This window comes from Indicator indicator, chromosome 3 (genome assembly GCF_027791375.1).
Source record: "Indicator indicator isolate 239-I01 chromosome 3, UM_Iind_1.1, whole genome shotgun sequence".
NCBI classification, from domain to species: Eukaryota; Metazoa; Chordata; class Aves; order Piciformes; family Indicatoridae; genus Indicator; species Indicator indicator.
Window position 1 is genome coordinate 16726855 of NC_072012.1, and position 26417 is coordinate 16753271.

Below are 26417 nucleotides of genomic sequence, written 5' to 3' on the forward strand. Positions count from 1 at the left end.
TGTGAAACTAGCGGAACCCAGAGGACACCAAGCCCCTGAAACTACTGTCAGTTAACAGGTTTGAAACAACTATTTTCTCACTATAATAAACCTTTCTGATTCTCTTCTCCAAAGCTGCACTTGAACCTGTGAGGATGAAAGTGCCTATATAAAATCTTTAGGAAGTCAGAGCATCTTCAAAAAGTATTATCTAAGGTGCTCATCCTACCTGCAGGCAGGACCAATAGTTCTTTCTCTGTGTTTTAGCTCATTTTGCAGTTTTCCTTACAGACCCACTTGCCACCTCTATCCCTCAAGATATTTTAATTTACTCTGTAAAGTATCAAGCATAGATCCCTGAACCTCTGCTTTCTTTCAGTAAGGTATCCTTCAATTTAACATTCTTCTCCACAGTAGTGAAAACTAAATTTTCTTTCAGTGCTTCAGTGTCCAATTTAGTCTTAGATATAGAAAATATTATAAGAAAATACTGAAGAACTGAGTATGGTTCTGATTCTGGGAAAAAACTAAGATCTATTTTTAGAGAGCAGCTGTTGCAAAAAAGTAAGTAATCCAATGCAAAAAAACCCCACCCTTAATTTACATACTGTATGTTTTTCATTAATTACAAAGCCACTTAATTCTCCAGAGGGTTTGAGCTAGCCGAATGCTGATGCCAGCCTTTTTCAACACAGCGGATACACACCAGTAGGTTTTCAAAGGTTTTACTAGGGAGTCAATACTGTCACTATGCCCTTTGTCATTATATCAACCACAGTTCGGGCTGGCCATTACTGTAAAGTTTTTCAGCCAGTGAATGAACACATCAGCTCTGCTCATGGCATTCTTTGTTTGTTCTCTGCCTTATGCAAACAACAAATGCAGTAATACACAATTCTTACACCTAGATTTGGAATAAACAGGCAGTTTGGGGCATACCAGATTTTATTTTTGCCTTTTTTTTCCCTTTACCTCTAAATGCCTTTAAGAGATGCAATATGCAGATATACACAGCCAGGCCTCTACAGAGAGATTGACTGAGAATACAAAGATAGGCTTTAGAAGGAAATTAATTTTTAGAGCTATGTTTAAATGAGACAAAGCTCAGAAATAAAATGAATGGTATATATGGTTTTATAGTAACTGCTGAGGATTTCATTAGTGAACACACACACACACACACACACACTCCCTCCTTCACACTCTAAAGGTTTTAAAGCACTTTTTTCCTTCCTATTTGTAAACACTGTGCTCTTCAAAATATGTGTTGCTCCATAACCATGCCAGAGCTTCTTTCGAATCACTCTGTATTCTCACTGATACAAAAATCTCCAGAGCAGCACAGAAACCAACAATCAGTCACCAATACAAGGTCTGAAGGCAGCAAATCACCCTACTGCTGTGCCTAGAATTACACTGACAAAGAGCAAAGCACACCACAGTCTTCAGCACACAACCTCAGTGTTATTGGCCATAGGCCAAGGAATTGTGCGGACAAACTGATCAAGAATTGCAGGTTCACTACAGGTTTTTCTGAACTATTAAAAAATTAATTTCTTTCAGATATGATTGCGTAACCTATTAGCATAACCTCCAAAAAAACAGAAAGGCAGATGACAACCTTCCTCAGACCAGTGTCAAACAGTCCTAATAGGAGGACTAAGAACTATCCCAACCTGTAATGATCTTGAATAACAAGCAATGAATATTAGTATCAAGAAACATATTTTGGGGGCAGATGAACATGACAATTCCCTGTAGTAAAGGCTGTGCTGCTGGTGGGCTCTGCTTGTGACAAAGCAAACAATAAAATGTTCTACAATGTTGATCACGTTCAATGACCACATCTCCCCCTTAACTACACTGACTCCAACTGTTGTAGTGGTGGTGATTCAAATAAAAGTACTTACCGCTGTGTAATAAGAAATTGCTGAGTATCTTCCAAACCAATATTACTGTTTCACTAACCAGTTGTAAATTACTTCTTGGTTATCATTTTGAAATCATTAAAGATGTAATTTATATCACACCATAAGGAAATTTTTATCTGTATTTCACTTATTAGGTAAGTAATTTTAAGGCATGTCAATTAAATGCACAGTGTGTTAAAAAAACTCCTCTTAAAACAGAAGTTGCCACATTTTACCTGGCAATTACACATATTCATCTCATTGGATTAAAGGATTATTCTTAAAAATTGAACTTGTCTAACTTGATGAAGTAGTATTAAGGCTCTAATTAATACTTATGAAGGGTAAAATTTACATATAAAATCTTTCCATGATATAGTTTGTCTCCAAATAAAAATGGAATATTAGAAAACAACTCAAATTAGTGAGAAATCAGCACAGTAGTAGCCAATAATTAGTAAGACCTGATATATAGAAGAGTTTTAAAGGTTAATATGCTAGTAGTTTTCGATACAGACTAACCTGTGTTTTTTCAGATGACCTGTATTGCAAGCTCAATGTTTTTCTCATGAAATCAATTTTTAACAAAGATTTATAAAGCAATGTAGTCTTGGAAAAAAACTACAAGCTAGCACAGAATGTAGACCACAGATACACTTCAAGAAGAAAAAACATGTTCTTTTATTGTTGTCTTACACTAATTCTCATTTTGACACTGCTGCTTCAGCCAAACCTAGAACTGGGGAAGGAACATGGAGTTTCAAGTAATCAACCTACCAAGATGACCAAGTTGGTTTCCATCAGTGCTTGCCAACCAATAGACTGCAGTAATTAAGTATGCAGATACTCCTTGCTTTTATATAGTAGAGTGCTTTCTACATTCTTCTGATGAAACTCAGTTTTCTTTCTCAGCATTTGCACCATACTACTCCATATACTAATAAATCTATATGCACATATACCATATACACACCCCCTCTCCAAATACTACTATATTAATAGTAATTGTACTGACTCTTCAAAGGTCTATTCCAGCCTCAACAGTTCTATGATTCTATACTGCTTATTTATTTTTCATCCACTCAATCACTCTAGAGTTATGGGGATTCAATATGATATCTGTGCTGATCAGGAAAATGCAAAGAAGTTACAAAAAAATTTTATCACAAGTATAAAAACATCATACCATGAGAATAACAATAGTTACCTATCATCATACTCAAGTAAATTTTCATAAATATAGGAATTGACAAAGACTTCATTCCCCTTGCACATTTTCTTACCTAGTTTTATTAAGAATTCTCGTTCCAAGTCTTGAACCTGTCTGATAGCTTCTTCCAGAGAATTGCAGAGCTTTATCTTTGGTCTCAGCAGTTCAAGTGTATCACTGATCATATAGTCTATGTCTATAGGAAATGGGTGATCTTTTGTCCAAACATCCAGGCTTTTTTTCCACCAAACATACCGCTAAAAAGTAATAAAATACTCAGAATAAATTACATGTACACTGGCATTTATAAGGTATTTAACTTACGAAGCTTATAATGCCTAGCTATGCTCATACAGTAGAAAAATGTAGATTACTTCATACAACTATTAGATATTTTGGTATCACTAAACATTATCTGGTAACAGACAGGATTCTAAAAATCACAGTGCTAAAGAACAATGAAAGAAATACCTAACAGACTCACGTGAGTGTTAAACAACTCTACAAAACTGTACAGAATTTAGTTTAGAATACCTGAAAATATACAAGGAAGCAATCAAGTTTTCGTTTGCTGGATCCTCTGTCAAAGTACTGCCCACAGGTATCAAGGATAGTACAAACTAGTCTGATTCTGAAAAGATGCTCTGGAGGGTCCAGTGGACTAGGACTGCCATCAGGGTTCACACCAAATGATGTGAAAGAATAGAGAGTTCGAAATATTACAGCTGATTCCACCATTCGGTAATTGTAAAGCTCCCCCAAAAACTTGGCACTGCTGATCCGCCGTTGGTTAAACTTTGGTTGGTTAACCTTTACCAAAAAAGAACAAAAAAATTACACCAGACAGACATAAGGGAATCTTGGTAAAAAGTTTGCTCATAAAAAAGCAGTATAAATAAAAATGGATAGAATTTGTTATAGTAAAAAAAATGGTTATGGCTACCTATAGTAAACAAAATTAAATATTATAAAGGAGTTATGAAAGATGCTCAACTAGCAGCTCAAATAGATTTAGCATACATACTATCTTAAATCCATGATTATTCCTTGCCTAGAGAATTCTTGTAATTCTATCATCATCTATCAGAACAACTACTAGTCTCCAAAGACCTCCATCTGACTACACTGTGAAAGAGTTAAGTTTTATGTCTTCACTATGACAATGGGGCAAAACAATCGTCCTAGTTATCTTTACAGTTTTCTGTCTGAGTTTTTGGGCAAGTGTTTTTCCTTAATTTAAATAAACCTGCAAAACACAAACAACTGAGGTAAAAAAGTCAAGACAAAAATCCAGAACCCAAGGATTCCCTTCTTTAAGCAAGACTGCTTTACTGTTTTCCTTTCACCAAAAGCAGATGCATTAGCTCTGTAAGAATGTGGGCTGTTTACCTCCATTCCTAGTCGAATATCCTCTAGCACTCCATCCACAACATGAATTCCAACATCTTCCTGGTAAAGGACCAACCCTGCTAAGAGGTTGGCTACACAGTGAATACTATTATATTTCACATTCCAGATGTTGATCATACAGCATATAACATAGTCTTTTACTTCTACATCCTGCCAAGGCAGCTTGCGCATCTGTCTCAAGACCTAAATGAAATTTTAAGAGATGCTTAACATTTTTAGCAGGCAAAATATCAAGACAATCAGTTTCAACCCGTTTCTCATGGCCAGAATGAAATCCCTGTAAGCACCTGCAAGCAGCCTCATTCTTTTTCAAGCATCCTCCAGACCCTGTAGGTACAGAAAACTTCACACATGTAACACCCAGGTGCTGTTCTCTAGCTAATCAAGCTGACCAAATCTGTTACATGATTTCCTTACTCTTGCAGTCTGTACATAACTAGCTTTGTCTCTTGCTCTGAACAGAAGCTATTCAGAACAGAGATCCTCATTTCCTTCTCCGTTTGTTCAGCACTTCATGCCATGGACACTGCAGGTCCATGACCAGAGCTTCTATGCAGTACAATAAAATAAATGAAGCTACCTTAATCTAGGATACAAAAATGGTCTCTCTTCCTTGCAATTAAAACAATTATAACCTTCCCCAAAGCCTCTGAAAGTTTGTACTACACCAATTCCAGTAAAATCTGTATCACAGACTCAAAAAGGATTTACCTTCTCTGTGGTGACCTTGGAGAGATCCTTGTAAAGAAGCTTACGAATATATTCCTGCAAAGGAGGACGTTTTTTCTTCACAGTTTTCTCAGCTGGAGGGGGATTACAGTAGTAATAGGCATTTTCTACCATTGTGACATAGCGTGCATCAAGATGCATTGCTTGCTTTTTTCTCATCATTTGTTCCTGGAAATAAATGTAAATGATCAGTAAAAGATGTTGGCATACTACGTTTTCAAGCCAAAAGCTTCTACAGTTTTGTTTGGGATAAAGGAAACTTGGAAGGTTGCAGAAAAGTTAGAAAGAAGAAAGGACAAAGCATAGATATTGGTTCCAGGTTGCTATTTCCAAGATCATTTTCTTGACAATCTCTATTTTTCAAATGGTTCACCCACTGCGAAAAAGGTTTCAGAAACGTATTTAAAGTTTCCCTTGAAATCTCAATATTACTTTTCAGATAAATGGTTAATAAGATCATTAGCTGCTACTCAAAACATGATTTTCTTTAACTAAAATAGCTGAAATATTGATGTCTTGACACAAACTTACTGAACCGTGAGCAGCAATCTACATTTCACATCAGTATGCAACTCTAGAGTTTATATTGGTGGTTTCATATGGATTTTTAAACTATTTAGGCAGTGGTATTTTCCTTATTACATGTGCCATTGCTGCTGTTTACCCAAGCAGAACAGACTGCAAGAAAACCAGAAACTAAAATAAAGTATGTTGGAGGGGGGTAGGGGGGTGGTGTATGTGAAATCAGACAGGAGTTACCACACTAGCATTGATTACTCTGCTTAATTGTCAGGATTGACCTAGTTTTCCTCACTGAACACAATCTTTGCTCCATACTGCCTTTGGGATACGTACTTTAAGATTTGTCTGTTTGAAAAATTCCTTGTATGCAAAAATTCTGTACAAGAACTAAAGTAGCAGTTCTAATTTGCTGATTTTTACAGTTAAAAACGAGGATGAGCTTAAATCCACCACAAAAAATTTATATGCATATGTGTAATTATATGTATATATTCTGTAAGTGACATGAAATTTTTATGTACATCACAGGACATCGTATGTTCTGAATCATTCCAAGGTGGTTTAACAGGAAAAGAAACTATACTGATTTAGACTTCATTATTTTAACAGAGGTTGGCTACACAGTAATTCAACTATCAAACAGATAAAACTAACAGCTAAGTACTGTTTTATCATCACACAAATGTTAGGACACATTCATACAACCCAGTAAACTAATGAAAAGCCTTTTTTGGTAATTTGTGCTTCTTCACTCACCACTTTTCATGCTGGTGGACCTTCCACTAAATTGAAATAACGTAAAGTTTCTTTTACACAGCAGTGGTTCAGTTCAGCTGAAATGCAAATGTACTTAAAAAGCTCCTTGAGTTTCAGCTGCTAATTCCATAAGGAAGAGTCATTTTGTGTAACAGAGAAACCCAACAAATAATGTATCTTTCCTCCTAGCCTGTAAGCAACCTATCCTACAGGAAGGCTGGAGAAGGACTTTTCATAAGGGTGTCTAGCAATAGGACAAGGGGGAATGGTTTGAAGCTGAGGGAGAGCAGGTTTGGACTGGATCTTAGGAAGAAGTTCTTCAGTATGAAGATGGTGGGACTCTGGAATAGGTTGCCTAGGAAGGTTGTGGATGCCTCCTCTCTGGGGGTGTTCAAGGCCAGGTTGGATGAGGCCTTGAGCAGCCACGTCTAGTTGAGAGGTGTCCATGCCCATGGCAGGGAGGTTGGAGTAGATGATTTCTAAGGTCCTTTTCAAACAAAGCCATTCTACGATAATTTCATTTTTAACCTTTCCAATAACACAAATGGCATCTCCTTTGATTCCCTAATAGAGTCTTCTTTTCCAAACAGGGAAAGTGGTAGCACATTTACCTACAGGTACTTAACAGGGGCCCAGAACTTTTAACAGTTAAATTGAGCACACAAAAAAATACTGAGTTTTGTGGGGGAAAAACCACTTATAACAGAAAATTCCAAAAGCTTACTACGTTAACGTATATGTTGATACTACCTTTGTAATTTTTTCCACCTTCTCTAGATGCACAAGGTGAAAATACACATTTGTTGCCTTAACATTTACCATGCTTTACTATTAACTGAAAAATTAAGTGGGCAAAGTAAAGCAGCATAGAAAAAAAATGACAGAGAGGCTTGCAAATAAAATCTAACCCCCACCTAGAACTAAGTAATCTGTATATTTTCCTGCTATAACAAGTTGCACATTGTATCGTTAATAATAAGTTGTAATTGTTTCTTCCCAGGAAAGACCACATGCACTACCCCAAGTCTCAGAATCACTGTAATGTATCATTTTGAACAATCTCAAGTAGGTAAACTAAGTGGATGGTATTAGTCTCAATCACTATTAAAAATTGTCACAATTTTAAGCAGCTTTGTGTGTTGCGATTTTTTTTTTTCATTTAAGGCATCAAGTCAGTTGGACAAGCAGGAAAGAGAATCCACAACAACACACTGTCTACAGTACCAAAAACCTTGACATACTTCAGAAGAAAAAAGCACGACCTGAAATCTAAAGCGCTTTGAGCTAATTAAATACTTTGGGTCTTCATTTTACTAGGCTGAAATGAAGAACTACAGAAGTAAAGCTTTACATTTGAAGATTGGGTTTTTTGGTTTTCCTTTCATAAAGGGAACAGAAACATTAAAATGTCCAACTTAAAGCAGGGTTGGGTTTGTTGTTTTGTGGTGAGCAATAAAACCACTCTCCATGTAACATATATTGCAGATGCATTTCAAAAGAAAATCTGGTGAGACTTAAGAGGTGCTCCTCTACTCCTGCCCCCACGTCAAACCTGGTAACACCAGTTCACACTGCAAAAAATAGAATTTCTGCAAGGCAGTACAAAAAAACAACAACAAAAAAGTTACCAGGTAAAACCCAAGCTGCAGGAAAAACCTAATTCAGAAAAATAATTCACCATGACTAACTGTCACAGTCCACTCCTCTTTCCCTTTACTACTCTGCCCTGCTACTTGTTCCAACAGTTTAAAATCAAAATGTCTTGGAAGCAAGCTATTGTTGCAGTGAATTAACAATCTCATTCTAACTACTTTGTTACAGCCTCTTTCTGTACAAACAACATTGTCCCACAGTTTCAACTCTATCTGTAAAAGGAGTCACCCTGAGGAATGAATGATTTTTAGGAGTACCAACGATCTTGCCCTAAAGCTTAAAAAGACAATTTGACAAGATTGTCTAACTTCAAGGATTAACAATGCAGGAGAAGGCTTTTAATAGCAGAACTTCAAATATTCTTTTAATGAGACCACAACAGCATAACGCGAGAATTTGATATTTTAACACAATTACATTACAGAAACATAGTTCAATATAATGCTGATCTTCCTTCCATAGCATCAGTTCAAATAATCCAATTCAAATAATCCATTTATCAACAAGCTGATCCTAAAGCCACATTAGTTTTACATTAATATTTTAAATAACATGAAGGACACTGGATTCTAAAGACTTGCCCCAAAAATGATTAACATAACTAATCAGTGCTGATAAAAGACGAATCTTTAAATTTGCAAAACATGAAAGCAGTTCTACAAAACCATAATGTGATCACTAAACGTTCCTCTGGAATGAATCACTTAGTGCCAGTAAGACTGTGGCACTCTTACTGAACACTTCATAATCAATTTTCCCTTAAGTTACTTTTAAAATCCATCCTTAACTATGACTTTCTTCCACACCAAGACAAAGCATTACTGTTTTTAGCAGGAAACATACAGCCTGTTTGGCATTCTATACCATAATATATCAGCAGCAGTAAAGATTAAGACCAATAACTACTTGGAAGACCAACATACTTCAATTCACAGATTCAGTTGGGTTGGAAGGTACCTTCAAGGTTCATCTTGTACAAAGCCCCCTGCAGTGAGCAGGGACACCTCCAATTAGATCAGGCTGCCCACCACCACATCAAGTCTGGTCTTGAATGTCTCCAGAGATGAGGCCTCAACCACATCCCTACACAACCTGTTCCAGTATTTCACACCCCCGTTGTAAAGAGCTTCCTCCTGATGTCCAACCTGTATCTACCCTACTTCAGTTTTAAACCACTGCCCCTCATCCTACTGCTAAAAACCCTTCTAAACAGTCCTTCCCCAGCCTTCCTGTAGGTCCCCTTCAGATACTGAAATGTAGTTTCCACCCATAAGAGTAATTGGTAAGATCAGTGTTACATTTACTTAGATTTTTACCACAAGATCTTGATGAGTGATTGCTCCCCTGCTCCAGGAGTAATCTTTTCTACAGTTCACACCAACTGTTACTGTAAGATTATGATCCAATTTGTATAACATTATTTAAGTCAAAATTAATCTTCGTTATTTCTATAGGGCAACATTAGAAGATGCAGCTATTAAGATGGTTGTAGAACACAGATCTATTTAGCCTGTTTTACACCTTAATCAACAGATACTCCAAACTGATTTGCCACCTCTATCTTCTCCTGGTTCCTCAATGCATAAGAAAAGATTATTTATCCACAACCTTGTAAGGCTTAAGCCTCAGTTACTGAAACAGTGCTTGTGCTTTGTCTTATGCATCGCAGTTAAGTCACATTTTGCATTCTCATCCAGCAGATTTCAGCAATGCAGCCAACAAACAGTATTTTTGCAATGACTAAGACTAAAAGTTTGGAAAAGCAGCTGTGGTAAAGGTATTTAATTTTTTCTTGACTACTAAAATCTTTATTAGCTACTGGAAAATGGTAGCAATGAGTTAAGAGTCTTTTAAAGATAAAGGAACACTGCTTTTAGGGACTGATATGGACAGAAATATATTTAACATAAAACACGTCAGCTGGCAAACCTTTAAGCAACTTAGAGATTCAAACCTTTCAAGGCACAAAGTATATTGCAACAAAAAGCACAAGCCAAGAACTTGCAATTAAATTTGTCCATCTCTTTTGTCTGCCCTTCGACTACACCACTGCAATGAACACAGTGACAAAAAGGTTCAGAAAGAAACAACATTTAATGGAAAAGAAATTCTATGGTATGCTCAAGAAGGCAACAACTGCTTGCCTATTAACTCTTCAGCATGAGAAGGGCAGCTGCAGATTCAAGAAAAAGACCTGTGAAGAGTAAGCCTGTGATTTGATAGGAAAGGACACAACCACAGCAGACAGGGACATCTCAGAGCTAAGAGCTATGTACAAAGATACTGCAAACGCTTAAATTGCTCCCTTCCAGAAGAGCAAACCATGTAGACTTTCTCTCCCTAAAACATGGACTACATTATTTACTGTAGATAGACATCCGTATTCCTCTTGCAGTGCAGGGATTTGAAGGGAATATGCGAATATCTGGTCAGACTTTCAATACAATCACATGGTCTATTAGTTGGCCTGCATGTGGTTGAACTGCTTGATTTAATGCAATTTCCTATTGCTAGTATTGCTCTGAGAGACTTCAACCATGTTTGACTCAGTCTTCTGCCTTGGACACAGTGTTACAATTGCCTCTCAAGCCATTAAACATCAGCCAGGGCTCAAACTGATACACTCAAGATGACCTAGAGTTTGCCTTTGTTATTTTTAAACCTTTGATAATACTTATCTAGACCTACAGATACCACTTTTCATCTAATTACCCATCTCTGTTTCTAAAACCCCTTTCTCTAGTGTCTTCGTAAATTTTTTTCAAATTTGAAATCCCAGACTGTTACACAGGGCACAGACTCCACCTCTCTCACCACTGTCTTCATCTCCAGTTGAAATATGACCTCCAGTTCTGTTCACTAACATTTTTTCCCCTCAAACAGTATCTCAAGCATGTTCAGGCACAGCTACTGCATTCTTTCATCCTCATCCTCTGTTTTTGCCCTATCTCTGAATTATTTGTAGCTCAAAACCAATAGCTTTTTGCTTCAAAAATTTAATCATTCGATTACATTTGAAGACAACTGGAGTTCTCTAGAATATTTTCAGAAAACTGTTCTCATAGTAGGTACAATGTCAGAGCTGAAACAACACTGGATAGGCCATAAATAACACAACACAAGTTCACAGGACTACAAACCAAGGCTGATAGTGCCAAAGCAGCCTAGGACCTGAACACCAGTCCACTCAACTCCATTCCAGCGAGGAGACAAGGTTCCAGAAAAGCTGATTTGTTGTGCTCCCATCCTTGTCTCTTCTTTTATTAAAGAATTAAGAACTTTATCCTCCCAGAGCACTGAAGGAAAAATTTAATGGAAGTTTTCACTTACCAGTGCTTGGACATTGTAACTAACAATTAAGGTACTAGTCACAATCATACTTATTGTGAGACCACATCAAAAAGACAAAAAATAAAAGCAGTAATTGGTTTAACTCAGTGCCTGACACCTGCCTTCATAAGACAACAAGTTTTCTCTTACCAAAAGGACGCTGGTTCTTAAGTGAGATTCTGGTGATCTAAAGAGGAATCTTCCACAGGTTTCCAGAAGAGTACATGCCATTTCAATATGGTGATGAGAAAAGTCTGACAGAAGCATCTGGTATATATTCATACAGAAACACAGCACATTAAAACATCTTTTTCAACTACAGAAAACAGTATATTCTGTCTACCAGACTTTACACTACTGTGGTGTTCCACAGACTTTAAGAAAAAAATGCTAATTGATTTCACTGATCAGATGTTAACAAAATTCAAAATGTTCACCTAATTTTAAAAGCATAAGAACAGTTTAAATCCCAAATGCAGGGTCCAGAAACTTGAAGAACAGGATGCTTACTAAGCCTAGCATAAAAAGACTACAACATTAAAATAAATACTATAATCTCTCCCATACACCTTCCAACTAAGTCATACATACTTTAAAATTCCTGTTGCTAGACTGGGAAACCATCAAATATGCAAGGACACAGTAACCTCAAAGCACATCTAATTTAGTTGTATGAAGTTAAGCAGTAACTTAAGTTTTGCATTTTATGATATTTTATAGGTGAGAAGAAAAATTATGAGGGAATACAACTTTTTTAACATTCAGCTTTGATACTTAAGAGTCAAGGAATAAAAACTATTCCCACATGAAGTGATCTTAATCCATAAGAGTCTTCATCCAATTTTATTAAAGGCACTCATTTTTCAAAACCCATGTTTAATTAGGGACTTAACATCAAAAGATAAATTTGAATGTTTATCAGCATGCAAGCTGAGATGATATACCTGGAGATTAATGCTTTCCAAAGATTTGTTTTGTTCCTCAAACAAAAGCACTTGCTAGAACAGCATATAATCCCCTCCCTGCATCACTAAAAAAACCCTCTGCTTCTAACCTCTCCCCTTTACTGTTATTTTCTCTGTAAAAACATGAATTCAAATGAACATGATGAAAGATTTGCAATGTAGAACAGATGAGTAAGTAGCAATGTCTACCATAGCTTTACAGGGAATGTTGTTAGCTCATTGGTTATGTTCAAAGACAGAATTTTAATGTAATTCTACCATCAGAAAAAATTAGAACATTCTAACTTCCAGAACAGCTTAAAAATCTCCTTAGGCACAGTAGCCACCGACATCAGGATTTAAAACATCAGATGCAATGACTTAATTGATTACTCCAGCAATAGACATACGAAGAGATAGCAAATACAGTAGTATAGGACTATCACAGCACTAACCTTTAAACAGTGCAGAGTGTCATTTTTGGAGAACATCTTAAACTTGGTAAGCTCACCAATAAATCTCACGGTTTTATTCTTTGTTTCAATGTTGATCTGGTCCTTTTTTCTTACCTTAAAATAAAAGCAGCAGCACTTGATCTAAGGCCCTCAAAAATACCTTACCCTCTTATAAATTAGTTCGACTTGAACATTCATAATAAGCTTGAGAATTCAACAGTGTTTGATATTTGTTTGGTTCCTTATGTTCTACCTTTACCTACCTTTGGGTTTCCTGAAAGGCTTTCTACAACCTTGTTTATTCAGAAGCTTCTGAATTTCTTTTTCCCATCCTCCTACTCCTCCCAAAAATCTCTCAAGTCCTTTAACATCTACAGTTACAGACAAACATCAACCTGGCCACCCATGTCTCTATCCCACTGAAGCAGTGGTTAAGTACTCTGGATTCTCTAGTTTTAGAATCAGTAAGTAGTATCTGTATGAATAGGACCACTTCTGCAATCCGCAAGGAAATATTAAACACTGACAACTTTCAAGTCAGCTTTAATACAATGCAGACTATGTTTTTCCTTTTCAAAATTACTGACAAGCAGCATAATTTGACCACCAAAACACGAATTTATATCTACATCTAAACATAATATGGAAAATACAAAACTGTATTTCTCCCCAAAGATACACTTTTTTCTGAGGTCAGCTTCAGATAGATAAGGCTTAGTCTGAGCAGCTCATATGCATTTTTAATGTCAACATGAGGAAAAAAAAAATGAAATCCATGCCATAAAACTTAGAAAACAGTGAGGAAATCATCACTGTGCACCATAATAAATTTGATAACAAAACTTCAAAGTGAAAGAAACAACTCTGAAAAATACACTTGAGAGGAACAGAAAATCTTCGTTGATGAAAACAGTAAAAAGTAATTTGCGATATTGTCAAAGTAACCACAATATTACAACAGTAACCTTATCATGGGGAACATGTTGTTACACTAAGTTAGTTCTCATTTTAAATGTTAGTTATTGATTTACCAAAAAACTCTTAACACTTGCAGTTGAACTAGTTTCTAATGTTTGCAACTTATACTGTTTCACAATTTATGTTAGTATTTATATATATATATGCAGACATATGCTAAATTGTAAAAAAAAAAAAAATTAAACTATTAAACTTACAGACCTAGTATTCTAGAACAAATACACTCAGATGACAGAAATATTCACTGAATTTAAAGATTGGCATCTACATAAAGTGAAATAACACTTTACAATACTTCATTCCCAAAAGAATGATTATTATCAGATTGATTTATTTTTTTGCATTCAAATGAACCAAAACATACATGAAATCTGAAATCTCCTTTCAGCATGGAACAAAGATCCTCTGCTACATCAGACATACAAGGATGCAATGTGGCAACCAGTCTTGCATAAAATGGTAGCAAATCCAACCTGCAACAAAAGATGATATATTGTCTATTATACCAACGTATATGTATTTATATCTACAAGCATGGGTACCGTTTTACTCATGAAAAGAATGTGCATATATTGACAGAACTGTGTACGTGTAATTTTACAAGCTCACAATGCAGGTTTCAATATCATTTAAAAATAACACAAGGTGTACTACCACATCGTACTGGAATCCTTCACAGTTGATTTCCTTTCAAAGCTACTGCCTTAGGTGAAATGCCGAACACCAGCTGAAGTACAGAATTTGACCTTTAAGAAATTACCAGATAGAAATAAAACTTGGCTCCATCTCAATATGCAAGATTAAACATTCTTATGGACAACTCCCTTTCTTACTGCAGTTGGGGTTTTTTGAGCAGCAGACATAATTAGAACACCTTTATTTTTAAAGCAGTGAATTTCTAAATGAAAGGAGCAGTTATTAAATAAAACAAAACACAGCAGATCTAACAATCCTTTTTCCCCATAACCCAACCAGTGTTTCAAAATTTTCTATAGAACTTAACTTATTTTCTTTTTTCTTTCCTTGATTCTACAATCTCCTACTCATTTCACTGCATCACTTGTTTCCCCTAAGGAATTTGGGAGACCAGTTTGTTTTCCTTAATTTGCAATTTATTTCTTTTCATGAAGGACTATCTGGTTGTAAAAATGAGATAAATGCCCTTAAACCTGGTTTATGGCATCGTGTAACAGGACACAACACAAATGAGAGCAGCTTTGCATAAATGTGCATGTATCACTTCTAAATGCAGAGAAAACAACTGTATTCTCAGGCCTTATATCATTTACAAGCTGAAGAAAGTAATTTTTGTTTATTTTGAGAACAAACAGATGAACTGTAGAACTAGCGTACTGTTTTAAATGGAAAGAAACACCTTAAATTTGCATGCTTCAAGTGAGAAATAGCCTGGAGGTGGGAAAACCGATCTTGAGTTTACAGTTTATGAAGGATTAGGGTTTTCCCATCTGCTAAGGAAAAGAAACATAAGAAGCGGGGGGAAACGCTGCTAAAAACATCTAAAAGCAGAGGGAAAGTAAAACTGGAAAGGCATCAAGAGGAAGACCTCAGAAAAAAGCATACAAAACTTGCCTTCCCTCTCCTTTCCTACTGCTATGTCACTAGAGCACATTTTCAAGGTCTCTAATATCCACTCCCAGAAGGAGGAATAATTATGCATTTCAGCTGTGGATTAGAACCAGCAGAATATGCTACTACATGAAGGAGGCATAGCTAGGTAGCCTCCTGATAATACATGAAACCCCTGGTGAAACATTGTAGATATCTCAGTTACCTATTTAACAGTTTTTATTATCTCTTGTTAATCAATAACCAAAGCAGTATTTACGTTTATGAAGCTTGTTGGAACACACAGTCAAGGCTGACTAGCTACAGCGAATTACTACAGTGTTATTAAGCATTTAGCATTACCACTCAGAAGAGGTGAAAGTCTCATTACCTCACACACACACAAAAGCTAAACTAAAAACAAAAAACAAAACAAACAAACAAACAAAAAAAACCCAACAAAAAAAAAAACCAAAACCAACCAACCCAAAAAAACCCCACAACTTTGGCTCAATTGAGAGGGTATACCTTTATGGCATCTCTTTTAAGACAAACAGCAGAAAGTTTTATCCTGGGCTGAACAAGTACCTGCCTGCTGAAAGCTAATAATTTCATCTGTAAACTGAACATACCTGGGGGAAAATTAAAGTGTTAGAGCACATTGTTGTTACTCCCTCACAAAACACAAAAGGTTTCTTCATGGAGAACAGTAATGCTGGGTATTTCTAAATAGGTGAAATATAATAAGGAAAAGCCTTGGGCCAATTACTGCGAAACTGGCAGCTGGAGGTTGAGTCTGTTCCCTCCCTCACAGAGGAGACAAAAATCCAAGTTCAGAAGCAGAGAGATTGCAGTATCAGTGGCACCATCTACTGGTACCTGCATTAAGGCTAATCTATGTTTTTGTTTTCTCCAAAAGCACCTTTTTCTTGAGAAGGGGGCCAGAAAGGAACGAAAAAAACCCAAACCCCCACAGCATTGCTTTCGCCTCCTGCTTTTCCATACTATGAAGCAAGGTTTAGCACCAGGGTTGAGTCAAGTTACTGTCTGAAGCCTGCATTTTAAGCACCCTGACAACATAGTAAAAAACTACAACTTCTGACCATTGTAATTTTGACCACATACCTTGGACTGAAATCTAGTCGACTGGATCACATGGGACTGCACTTCAGTGACCTAAGAGCACTTTTTTTGGTGCAGAATTTCAAATGTTTGTTTTTAAAATAAACTAACACTTAGCTCAAATCCTCACTGCAGTCTGTCTAGAATGGGTACATCCAAACTTTTATACCCAGAACGTGAAATGGGAATTCTGTAAATTTATTAACTGGAATTATACAAGAAAGCTTAAAGAATGAGACAGCAGAGGAAGAAATCCTGCCTCACCAGCATAATCACAATCTAGATAAATCTGCCAGCCACACTGCTCAGTGGGAAGAGAATGATGTTGTGGAATTGATGTGTTATCAGATAAGCGCTTTTTGCTTTTGTTTCTTAGCTGTGGCATAAACATCTTATATCAAGCACATCCCTCAATTTTATCTTCAAGTGAGATAGGCCACTGAAACGCTGCTGAGTTCATCTGAACAAAAAGGATCTTGCTACTGAGGATTCTCAGCATAAAGAGCCAAAATAAGATACTGAAGAGGTTTACAACTTGAGTCAAACTGCTGGGAAGTATTTAACACTTGAGAAGTAGCTAACCTCTGAATTAAAAATAGCCACTAATAATTCTAAAAATTTTCATATGATGAACAACAGATCTCTTGCTTAGTAAACTTGCAATTCCATAGATCACTATAGATAGGTATGGGAAAAAAAAAAAAAAAATCAGAAACCACAACATCCCCTATTTACTGTGACTTATGTCTAGAATTCAAGGCTTAGAAAGACTTTAACTTCTTGTATTGAAGTTGGGGTGGGGGGAAAACCCAAACAATCAAACAAGAGAAAACAACACAAAACCAACCAAGCCCAAACAACACAATGGCAGTATACAGATAAACATAAATAATTACCTCTACCTGTACAGAGAGGTAATTCAGTTAGATAACAGAGTTATACACGTCCTAAAGCTTGAGCAGTACGGGTTAAATCACTGTACTGACTGTAGTGCAAACTACATAGCCCTGAATTAAAAGGCTAACATTTAGTTTTACATCAATCCTTCAATGCCAATCTGAAAGCTGCTTGTGTACTAGCATTGAAAAATCTTTGAAAAAGGCTTTCTGTTCTTTTGGGCTAGAGGTTTGAATTGCAGCTGAAAACATAAATGTAATCCATTCATAACCACTCAACAGCACACTGTAATGACGATGTATTCTAACACTAATCCACAGTGAATTGAGGAAAAAAAAGTTCGTTTTTTTGTCAGATTAAGTTTTCTGTCTTGAAGAATCCTGAATTTGTCCCAATCAATCCAACCCTAGTGGGAGCAAGAAAGCTCCCTGGCATCACCGCATAATGACTTTGGCTTTACAGCGTCTGCATTGCTCCTCAAACATGAAAATGGTTCTGTACTTTCTTGGTAAAACTACTGTGCCTGAACAGAACTGATTTCTCAAGAAAAGAAACAACTTATTCTGCTACTGAAATACCTCATTATGGCTGCAAATGTAATAGTTACAAGTAGACAGCATTATCTAATCTGCTTGGAGATCAAAGACACTTGGAAAATACACTGCCTTATCTACATGCTATAAAAGGTCCTCTGAACCTTTCACAAAAACAAACACACAAAGCCAAAAAACATACAAAAACCCCCCAAAAAACCATAAAAGGGAAAAAAAGAAAAACTAACCAGTCAACCAAAACCCATCCAAACCAACAAACCCCACACCTAAACAACAACCACCCCACACCGACTAAAAATCTCCTCAAGCACATAATCACAAGAAGTTTTCTTCTCCCACTCCTGAGGAAGTATTGCAAAACATCCTGGAATTAGTAAAAACCAGTATGCGATAGCTATGGCTCAGTGAGGAGACATGAAGCAAATGCTGTTCATGTACAGCATACAAAGCTCTGAAGCAGTGCATTATGCTGTTTTCTAAATCAATTTGAGGCATTTTATAGCAGTCAGTAGTACTGTGTGTCATATACACGCAAGGATTGTAGATGTTGATTTCAAGACAGAAAGCAGAATGGCTCCTTTACAACTGCAGTAATAGAGCTAACTTAAATATTACGGTGGATTGCCTTTTAAAATTTATCTATAGGAATTCATTGCAACAGTTTGTAGTTAAGAACAAGCAGCTCAGTCAACATCCTTTATCTCCTGCTAAGTAACAGAGATGGGCATCACTAGTACAAGCAGAGAGAACTGGAAGCTGGAACATTAATTAGTTCAGGAGGTCTCACAGCAGAAAAGGATACTAAATAAAGAAATGGACATGGAACTTTATTATTACTTAATATTAAGAATAATTAGTATTTATAATTAAACAACAACAGTTAGATTAGAAAAGTCATTCACTTGAGTGTTGGAATGTTGTTTTGAACTATTAGACAAGATATGCAGCTCCTTGAGCCAACCACACCATCTATACTAGTTTAGTGAGTTCCTACAGGAAAAAAAAAAAATGTAACTTGAAATTGTTATTATTTTAAAAACAGATTTGTGGGATAATGCAACTGCTACTGGAAAGATGACAATCAATGGTGATGGGGAGACTACACAAGTTTCTAGCAACTTAGAGCGCTCCTAATGCTGCCTAATCAAAGACCCTTTTTTTAAATACTACAACACACTACAAAGTTAACTCCTCCTTTCAAGGTATCTGTGAAACCACACTGCTGATTTGACAAGCCATCAAGGTTGCTCTCATCTGAAAGTACCTCTTTTGCTGTGCACAATGTCAACAAGTTCTTTCAGGTCATTATCATCTAGTATGCCTTAGTGGATTATGGAAAGAAACTTCTGCATCTTCATAGATGTTCTAAGAGTTCATGGTCAGTTTGGAATGTACAGTACCAGCAGAAATACAGGGCAGCAGTACAAATATTACTTTATGTTCACAGATCAGGCAGCAAGCAACACTTTGCAAATGCTGAAAATTCTCTATTATGGTAAAGCTATAGACAAAATTCTAAGTCATTGTGCTGATTTACAACATTACAGATGTTCCAGGCTTCTCAAATTGTGTTTTGATGCACTTCATGACTTCAAACAGGCTGATACACAAAAGTATTTCTACAACACCATAATTTTGGGATGAAGAGTGCCTTGTTACACCTAACAAAGAAGGTACTATCTACCTCCTCTGTCAGTAATTACCTTTCAGGCACAATCAGGCTCCCATCTGCGTCCCTGAAAACTGAGGTATCAAACCCATAATTTTTAGAGAAAAGAATCCATAAAGAGAATGAAAGAGATACAGTTTCTTTTCAGTGATAGGATGAAGTGCAATGGCCATAAACTCAATCACAGGAAATTCCATTTCAATGTGAGAAAAAAAACTTTTTTACTGTGAGGGTGACAGAGCACTGGAACAGGCTGCCCAGAGAGGTTGTGGAGTCTCCTTCTCTAAAAATCTTCCATCCATCCTAGATGTGTTCCTATGTGACCCCCCCCTAAGTGGTCCTGCTTTGCAGGGGGGGTTGAACTCAATGGATTTCTGGAGGTCACTTCCAACCCCTAACATTCTGTGATTCTATGATGGACTACGTGCATTTCTAACTGCAAAAAAGTAGTATCAAAAGCATCAGGTCAACACTGTATAGTCAGCCAACCAACCACTGGTTCACAGAGAGTTACAGAGTAGGGTTATTAGCACAGCAGACACTTATTACGGATGGGATTTAGAAAAAAAAGCTAGAATTAAGGTTGAAAACACAGTGCAGGGAAGAATTTAATAGAGGAAACAAAATAGCAAAGCACTTACTCAAAGCAGTAGTCTACGCAAGACTTGAGACAAAACAGACACTCAAACCATGTTTGAGTGCACATCAGGAATAAACAAATATGGAATATGCACTGGGTTTCAAGAGCTAAAAAATACATACATAAGTTAAAGAGTGGATCTAGCTGATTCCCCTTCAGTTCTTACCTTTGTCTGGGAACTATGAAAAGTGCTCGCACTAGTTTTCTTCTGTTGGCTTTTGTATTCATGTTCATGCAAAAATCCATTGCTGCCTAGAAAGAGAGATGTCAATACAATACTTCACCTTGAATGCAGAAGATTTTTATTCAAAGCATTTTTTGAAATGCATCTTTTACAAAACTATTCTCGCTACATGCAAGAAAAAAATATTTAAAATAAAAATCGTAATTTTTGCCTAAAAGTAACAGAGTTAGCAAAACACGTCCTGCTACAGGAACTGATTCTTTGGATAATCACAAAGAAGAAACCACCTTTGAGAAAACAGGGAGTAATTTGTCAGAAAGGGGGGAGAAGAAGAAAAAGGGAGAAAAAGTCTACTTCTAAAACGAGCTAACATATAACAGGCTGACAATAAAAAAATATTACACAATATTTTTGCAATAGCCAAGTGAGAAAAAGAAAACATATCCTTCAGGTTAAGCATGAATTCAGCTACTGCAAGATTCCAAAGCCTTGAATATTTATTTCAAATATATTTGATTCAACACTAGCTTTTAAGAGTGGTAAAATACAAAAACTGTGACTATACCTTGTCTATGAGGTCTCTGTTGACACAATTTGGAAGTTGCTGAAGAAAAGCATCAACTATAAGTTTTAAATGAGATCCAGTACTGGCTTCTTCATCCTCTTGTTCTAACAGAGTGAAATAAACAAGCAGCACATATCTTTAAGATATGAAATGTAAGGATTTGCAATCGCATTTCCCAAACAGTGTATTTTTAATGATTAGTACTTAATATTCATCCACAGATTAAGTAAAAAAAGAAAATTATAAAATCAAAAAATTTTTTAATGTAAAAAAATACAGATCCACTGAGTCTCTATACCAACAAAAGTATCACTTCTAAACTTGCATTCCTATTCATGAAGTTCCCTGCCTCCTCCTAATTCATACTGTCAAGAGCAACAACTAATATATATTCCTAGAAAACTACGGTAAATTTTTTAGGTGATAAAAGGAGGACCACAGGAAGGCTCAAACATGGGAGAAAACAATATGGGAAAACAACACAACACACCTTAAAAAAAAAAAATCCACGACTGTATTAAAGACATGTATGCCCTGCATGAGAAACAGAATTTTTGATCAAAAGCAAAAGTCATTTTTTCCCAGAATACCAGAATTGTAGAATGGTAGCGTTTGGAACGGACTTTCAGAGATGGAATCCAAACACCTTGCCAAAGCAGGATCACCTAGGCAGGTCACACAGAAAAGCATTCAAGTGGGTTCTGAAAGTCTAGAGGAAGACACTCCACAACCTCTTTGGGCATCCTGTTCCAGTGCTCTGTCACCCTTACAGTAAAAAGTTTCTCTCATGTGGTAGAATGTGCTCTTGATATCTTTTTACTGGAAGCTGTAAAAGCTAGAGACCAACTTAATTCTTTCAGCTGTACAGAAACTAGAGCCATAAAGCAACAAGGAGGTAGGGTTGATCATGTTGCAACTGTAAGGCAAGTGACAACTTATTTTTCAAGCAAATACTTCCATGTAGTTTGCAACACAAGAAGCAGTGACAGTCACTTATGTCTACTGATTGAATCAATAACACTGCACAAGTGGAAGACTGAAGGACAATTCTACCACTGAAACAGATTTTCTGCCATCAACTATGTTGATCTCACCAGATTAATCCCTCTACATTTGCTTTCTAACTGCAAAACTTGTGGTATGCTTCAAAAATAATTGCAGAACTTGTGGTATGCTTCAAAAATAATTGCAGAACTTGTGGTATGCTTCAAAAAAATCCCAGATTTTACTAAGTTCTAGAGAAGAGTCTAGCTTGCTATACAGCACAAGAGTCAAAATTAGTTATAGACACAAACAGCTGGAAAGAACCCTAAAGCAACATGAAAGAACATGCTTCCTGAGAAAGGAACACGATGAAGCTTGATTTTCTTTCAGTTTAAGGATGTTAAGCAGGAACAAGAATACGTAGGAGGTATTTGAAAGGGAAACAGATTTCAAAGAGCAAAATGTGGTGGTGGTAGTGGTGGAAATCACACCCAAGTAAACTATCAAATGTCCAACACCTGGTAAAGCCTGTCTTTACAGACTACATGGTAAGACAAACTAGGATGGAAGACAAGTTCCTTTTTCACAGAATCACATAATCAAACAGGTGGGAAAAGACCTTCAAGATCATCAAGTCCAACCTATCGCCCAACACCTTTTAACCAACTAAACCATGGCACTGAGTGCCACATCCAGTCTTTTTTTTAAACACTTCCAGGGACAGTGACTCTACCACTTCCCTGGGCAGCCCATTCCAATTGCCAACCACTCTTTCTGTGAAGAATTGCTTCCTAACATCCAGCCTAAACTTCCCCTGGCACAGCTTGAGACTGTGTCCTCTTGTTCTGTAACTGGTTGCCTGGGAGAAGAGACCAACCCCCATCTGGCTACAACCTCCCTTCAGGTAGTTGTAGAGAGCAATAAGGTCCCCCATGAACCTCCTCTTCTCCAGGCTAAAAATTCAAGTTACTGAAAGGCAAAGAGATAACAAAGATGCTACGCTGTAGGACTTTTCCCTTGATTTTGGAATCTCATAGTGGCAGGGGTTGGGCTTAGGTAGAGAAAAACTAAGAACTGCTCCAAGGAACACTGCCAGCTGCCTAGTCTTGAAGGTGCTAGAGATTAGGCAGATGACATTGCCTCCTGTCTTGCACTAGAAGTCAAAAGAACAAGAGAAGGATTTATTAAGAAAGGAGAGCAAAACAAAAAATAAAAGGAAGATGGATCCAGATGCTGACACATCAGACCAGGAAGTTTTAAATGCTTAAGGGAACGCTGACTCTTATCAGCCGTATACGGAGAGTTCAGTAGGATACACATAACAGCTCAAATTAGACAATTTTTAATAACAAATTTAGTTTAAATGCATTTTTTTCATTCAAGATATTTACAGCCACACCTTCCTGCCTCCTTCTGATGTTCTTTTATCTTCCCCTTTTTCCCTTAGAGCAATCAGGTGTCTCACATCAGTCTTCTATTCAAACTGGCCCAACAGTCTTGAAGTAAATTAAAAAGCTTAAGTGTTTGACAATTTAGTCACTTCTATCACATTCTATTTCAACAGTTTCCAAATATATCTCTTCTTTCACTGGTCCTCTCCCCTTCACAGATATTCTCATAGTGTATTTCTAAGTATTTCTTTCTTATCACAGTATGTGGATCCTCCGTAAGTGGATAGACTCTGTTGTAATACCTGAGGCAGGTTTGGGACTTAAGGTAAATGAAAACTGTTACTATGACAGGAAATTAAACAGCCAGGCTTTCTTCCCTAAGACAAACAATGGTTCTAAGTATGCAATTCATGCAAAAAATTCACCCACTTCTTGCTTTCCACTTTAATCCTCTCAAGTTCCAGTCCCTCATTATCACTAAATTTTAAAACTGTATTATTTCTTTTTAAAAATTTACTACAAGTAGTAATGTACAATTACAAGTAGACTCTGTAAGAGTGTGTCTGGATGCAGATCACATCATGCAGTATCATCACTGTAGGGTCAAAAAGAAAAATTTTTTCTTTTTAACACCTTTTTATTTAACCAGAAATGCCTGCAATCCTGCAAAATTTTCAGGGAGCAGAACTGAGCAAGCATCAGAAGGCACTAAAGATTTACTGAAGTCATTACTGAAGTTCAATGACTGGTGTAAAACTTCAGCAACAACCGTTACTTGCTTTCTCCTCTTTCAATACACAAACTTTCTGAGAAAGCCGTGGCTCCCTTATTGTCAGTACCTTTTTTTTTTTTTGCAGAACTATAACCTTACAGAGGATTTTCTCCTGGAAAATGCATCGTCTGAAAGTTTCAGTCCACTTTGTACAGCATTATCCAGACAGCGGAAATAACAGAAGCGTTTTTGCAATGCAAGTGCTGTTCCTCTGTGAGACCAGTTTGATCATGGGGGAGCCCTCACATTCAGATGGTATAAACCATAAACATATTGTTGCCTGGACACCCCCTCTCTGCACAACATAGGCATAAACATAATGTTAAGTGTCTTGTTGAATCAAAGCCTCACTGAGGAATGCGTTCGAAGTCTACTCTCACAAGTCAAAAATAGATTTCCTAACGAATATTTTCAGATATTTTTTTAATTCCTGGTGATCTGATAGGAAATTTACTAGCACTCTAAACAGTGTGTCAAAATTAAGAGGGTTCATTTAATACTCACTTCTACACTTCACCTCTGCTGCTAGATATATTACACTCCTCCTACTCCCCAATACCCTTGATGTCTTCCACCCTGGCCATTGCTTACTTAACATTTTTGTCTCCATTCAAATGGCTTCATTTTTAACATTTCATCTTCTCTTTTAAAAACAACCTCAAAACTCACTTCTTTCAGCATGTTTTCCGTCACTATTTTCAGCTCCGATGCTATCTGCTCCCTCTCTTTTCCCTGAGCATATTGAAAATAAGAAAATTAAGATTCAAAGTTAACACAGAGAAACAAAGTAAGTTAGGTGAATTCCTGGTAAACTAACCTCTTCAATTAACTTTAAGATATAACATGTAAAAGGAAGTTAAACTTAGTTGACTACAGACTCCAATCTTCCAGAACACAGAGCAAAAACAGGCACTGCAATGATGTGAAAGATGCTACAGCAGGGCAGACCTGCTTTAAGAACACACATTTTGGGAAACTGCCTTGCTTCCTTCATCTTTGGACAAAGGAGAAAAGGATGAAGTGACACAAAGACATGCAAAAGCTCCAAAAGATATGCAATACCCACTGTCTGACTGGACTGTCTACCCTATTTATCCTGTCTTCCCCCCTTATAATTTATTTATTGCCTCTGCCAGATTATCACAATAACTAAATAACTAAAGCCACTTTTCTTTCATGGGGCTCTTCATGATCTAGTTGAAGACATTCCTGCTCGGTGCTGAGGTGGGTGAACTAGATGACCTTTAAAGGCCCCTTCCAACCCAAACTATTCTATCATTCTAAGACATCGCTATGCAACAGGCATCCTCCCTTTTCATACTAAAGGCCCATCTCAACCTAGGAATACTCTGGTTTATGCTTGGAAGTGTCATAAAACAGTGGTTTCATTCTTTGCTGGCTTTGCACAAAACATGACTACTAACTTACCTGAAGTACAGAAAAATCAATCCATACGAAGAAAAGTTAAAGCTATATTTTTCAGCCAAAGGACACCTAATTTCCCTCATTTCAAACCTAACTGAACTTTACTTAAAAGAAAGGCTCAAAACAATCCACCAGTTTACTAGATGAAAATGCTTCACATGACTTGAAACAAAATCTAAATTGAAAATTTTGTTAATTCTGTGTATGTGGCGACAACAATTTGGGGTGTTCAGAATTCCATACACAAAAAAACTAACAAGGAATTGTTGTGTTATTTTACTTGAAACAGCTAATTTACAGCCTAGTTTCCTATCAGAGCAAGGATCTGGTGATTATTTTGATTTCCATCATTAATTCATGAAGCTACGTGTCAGCATCAAAAGAAATTTGTCACAGAATTCAGAAAGACACTAAGTTTCATAAAAAATAAACTAATGAGCAAAGATGATCATGAGGCAGATGTTCACCAGTAAGAAACAGCCAACACTGTGAACCAAATGACATTACCTTCTTAAGGCAGAAGGTAAAAGGTTTTCTTTAAGGGCTGGCTCTTTAATGATAAAAAAATAAACCTATACTGACACATTTTATATTAACCTTTCAGATGGCAGTATGTTTAATGCTCAGTCAATACCTAGCTTAAAAAAATGAAACTAGTATTGATGACTGATGTTTTGGATTATGACAAGACATCTTCCTTTTGCAATCAAAAGCACGACCATCAATCCTTTTTGTGCCTACTCAAACTGTCACTGTCTCCCAGTGAGCTAGA

At 36.7% G+C, this 26417-nt stretch overlaps 1 protein-coding gene across 1 annotated transcript in view; it reads right to left on the bottom strand.

Annotated features, from left to right (window-relative positions):
• Positions 1-26417, bottom strand: part of UPF2 (UPF2 regulator of nonsense mediated mRNA decay) — a 56900-nt gene that overhangs the window by 14061 nt on the left and 16422 nt on the right. The window contains exons 7-15 of the mRNA XM_054399933.1: positions 21074-21177; positions 20491-20576; positions 14241-14349; positions 12899-13012; positions 11650-11766; positions 5221-5406; positions 4489-4692; positions 3634-3909; positions 3173-3356 (exon numbers count right to left, since the gene is read on the bottom strand). Coding sequence (XP_054255908.1) covers positions 3173-3356; positions 3634-3909; positions 4489-4692; positions 5221-5406; positions 11650-11766; positions 12899-13012; positions 14241-14349; positions 20491-20576; positions 21074-21177 — 1380 coding nt within the window. The remainder of the gene's footprint in view (positions 1-3172; positions 3357-3633; positions 3910-4488; positions 4693-5220; positions 5407-11649; positions 11767-12898; positions 13013-14240; positions 14350-20490; positions 20577-21073; positions 21178-26417) is intronic.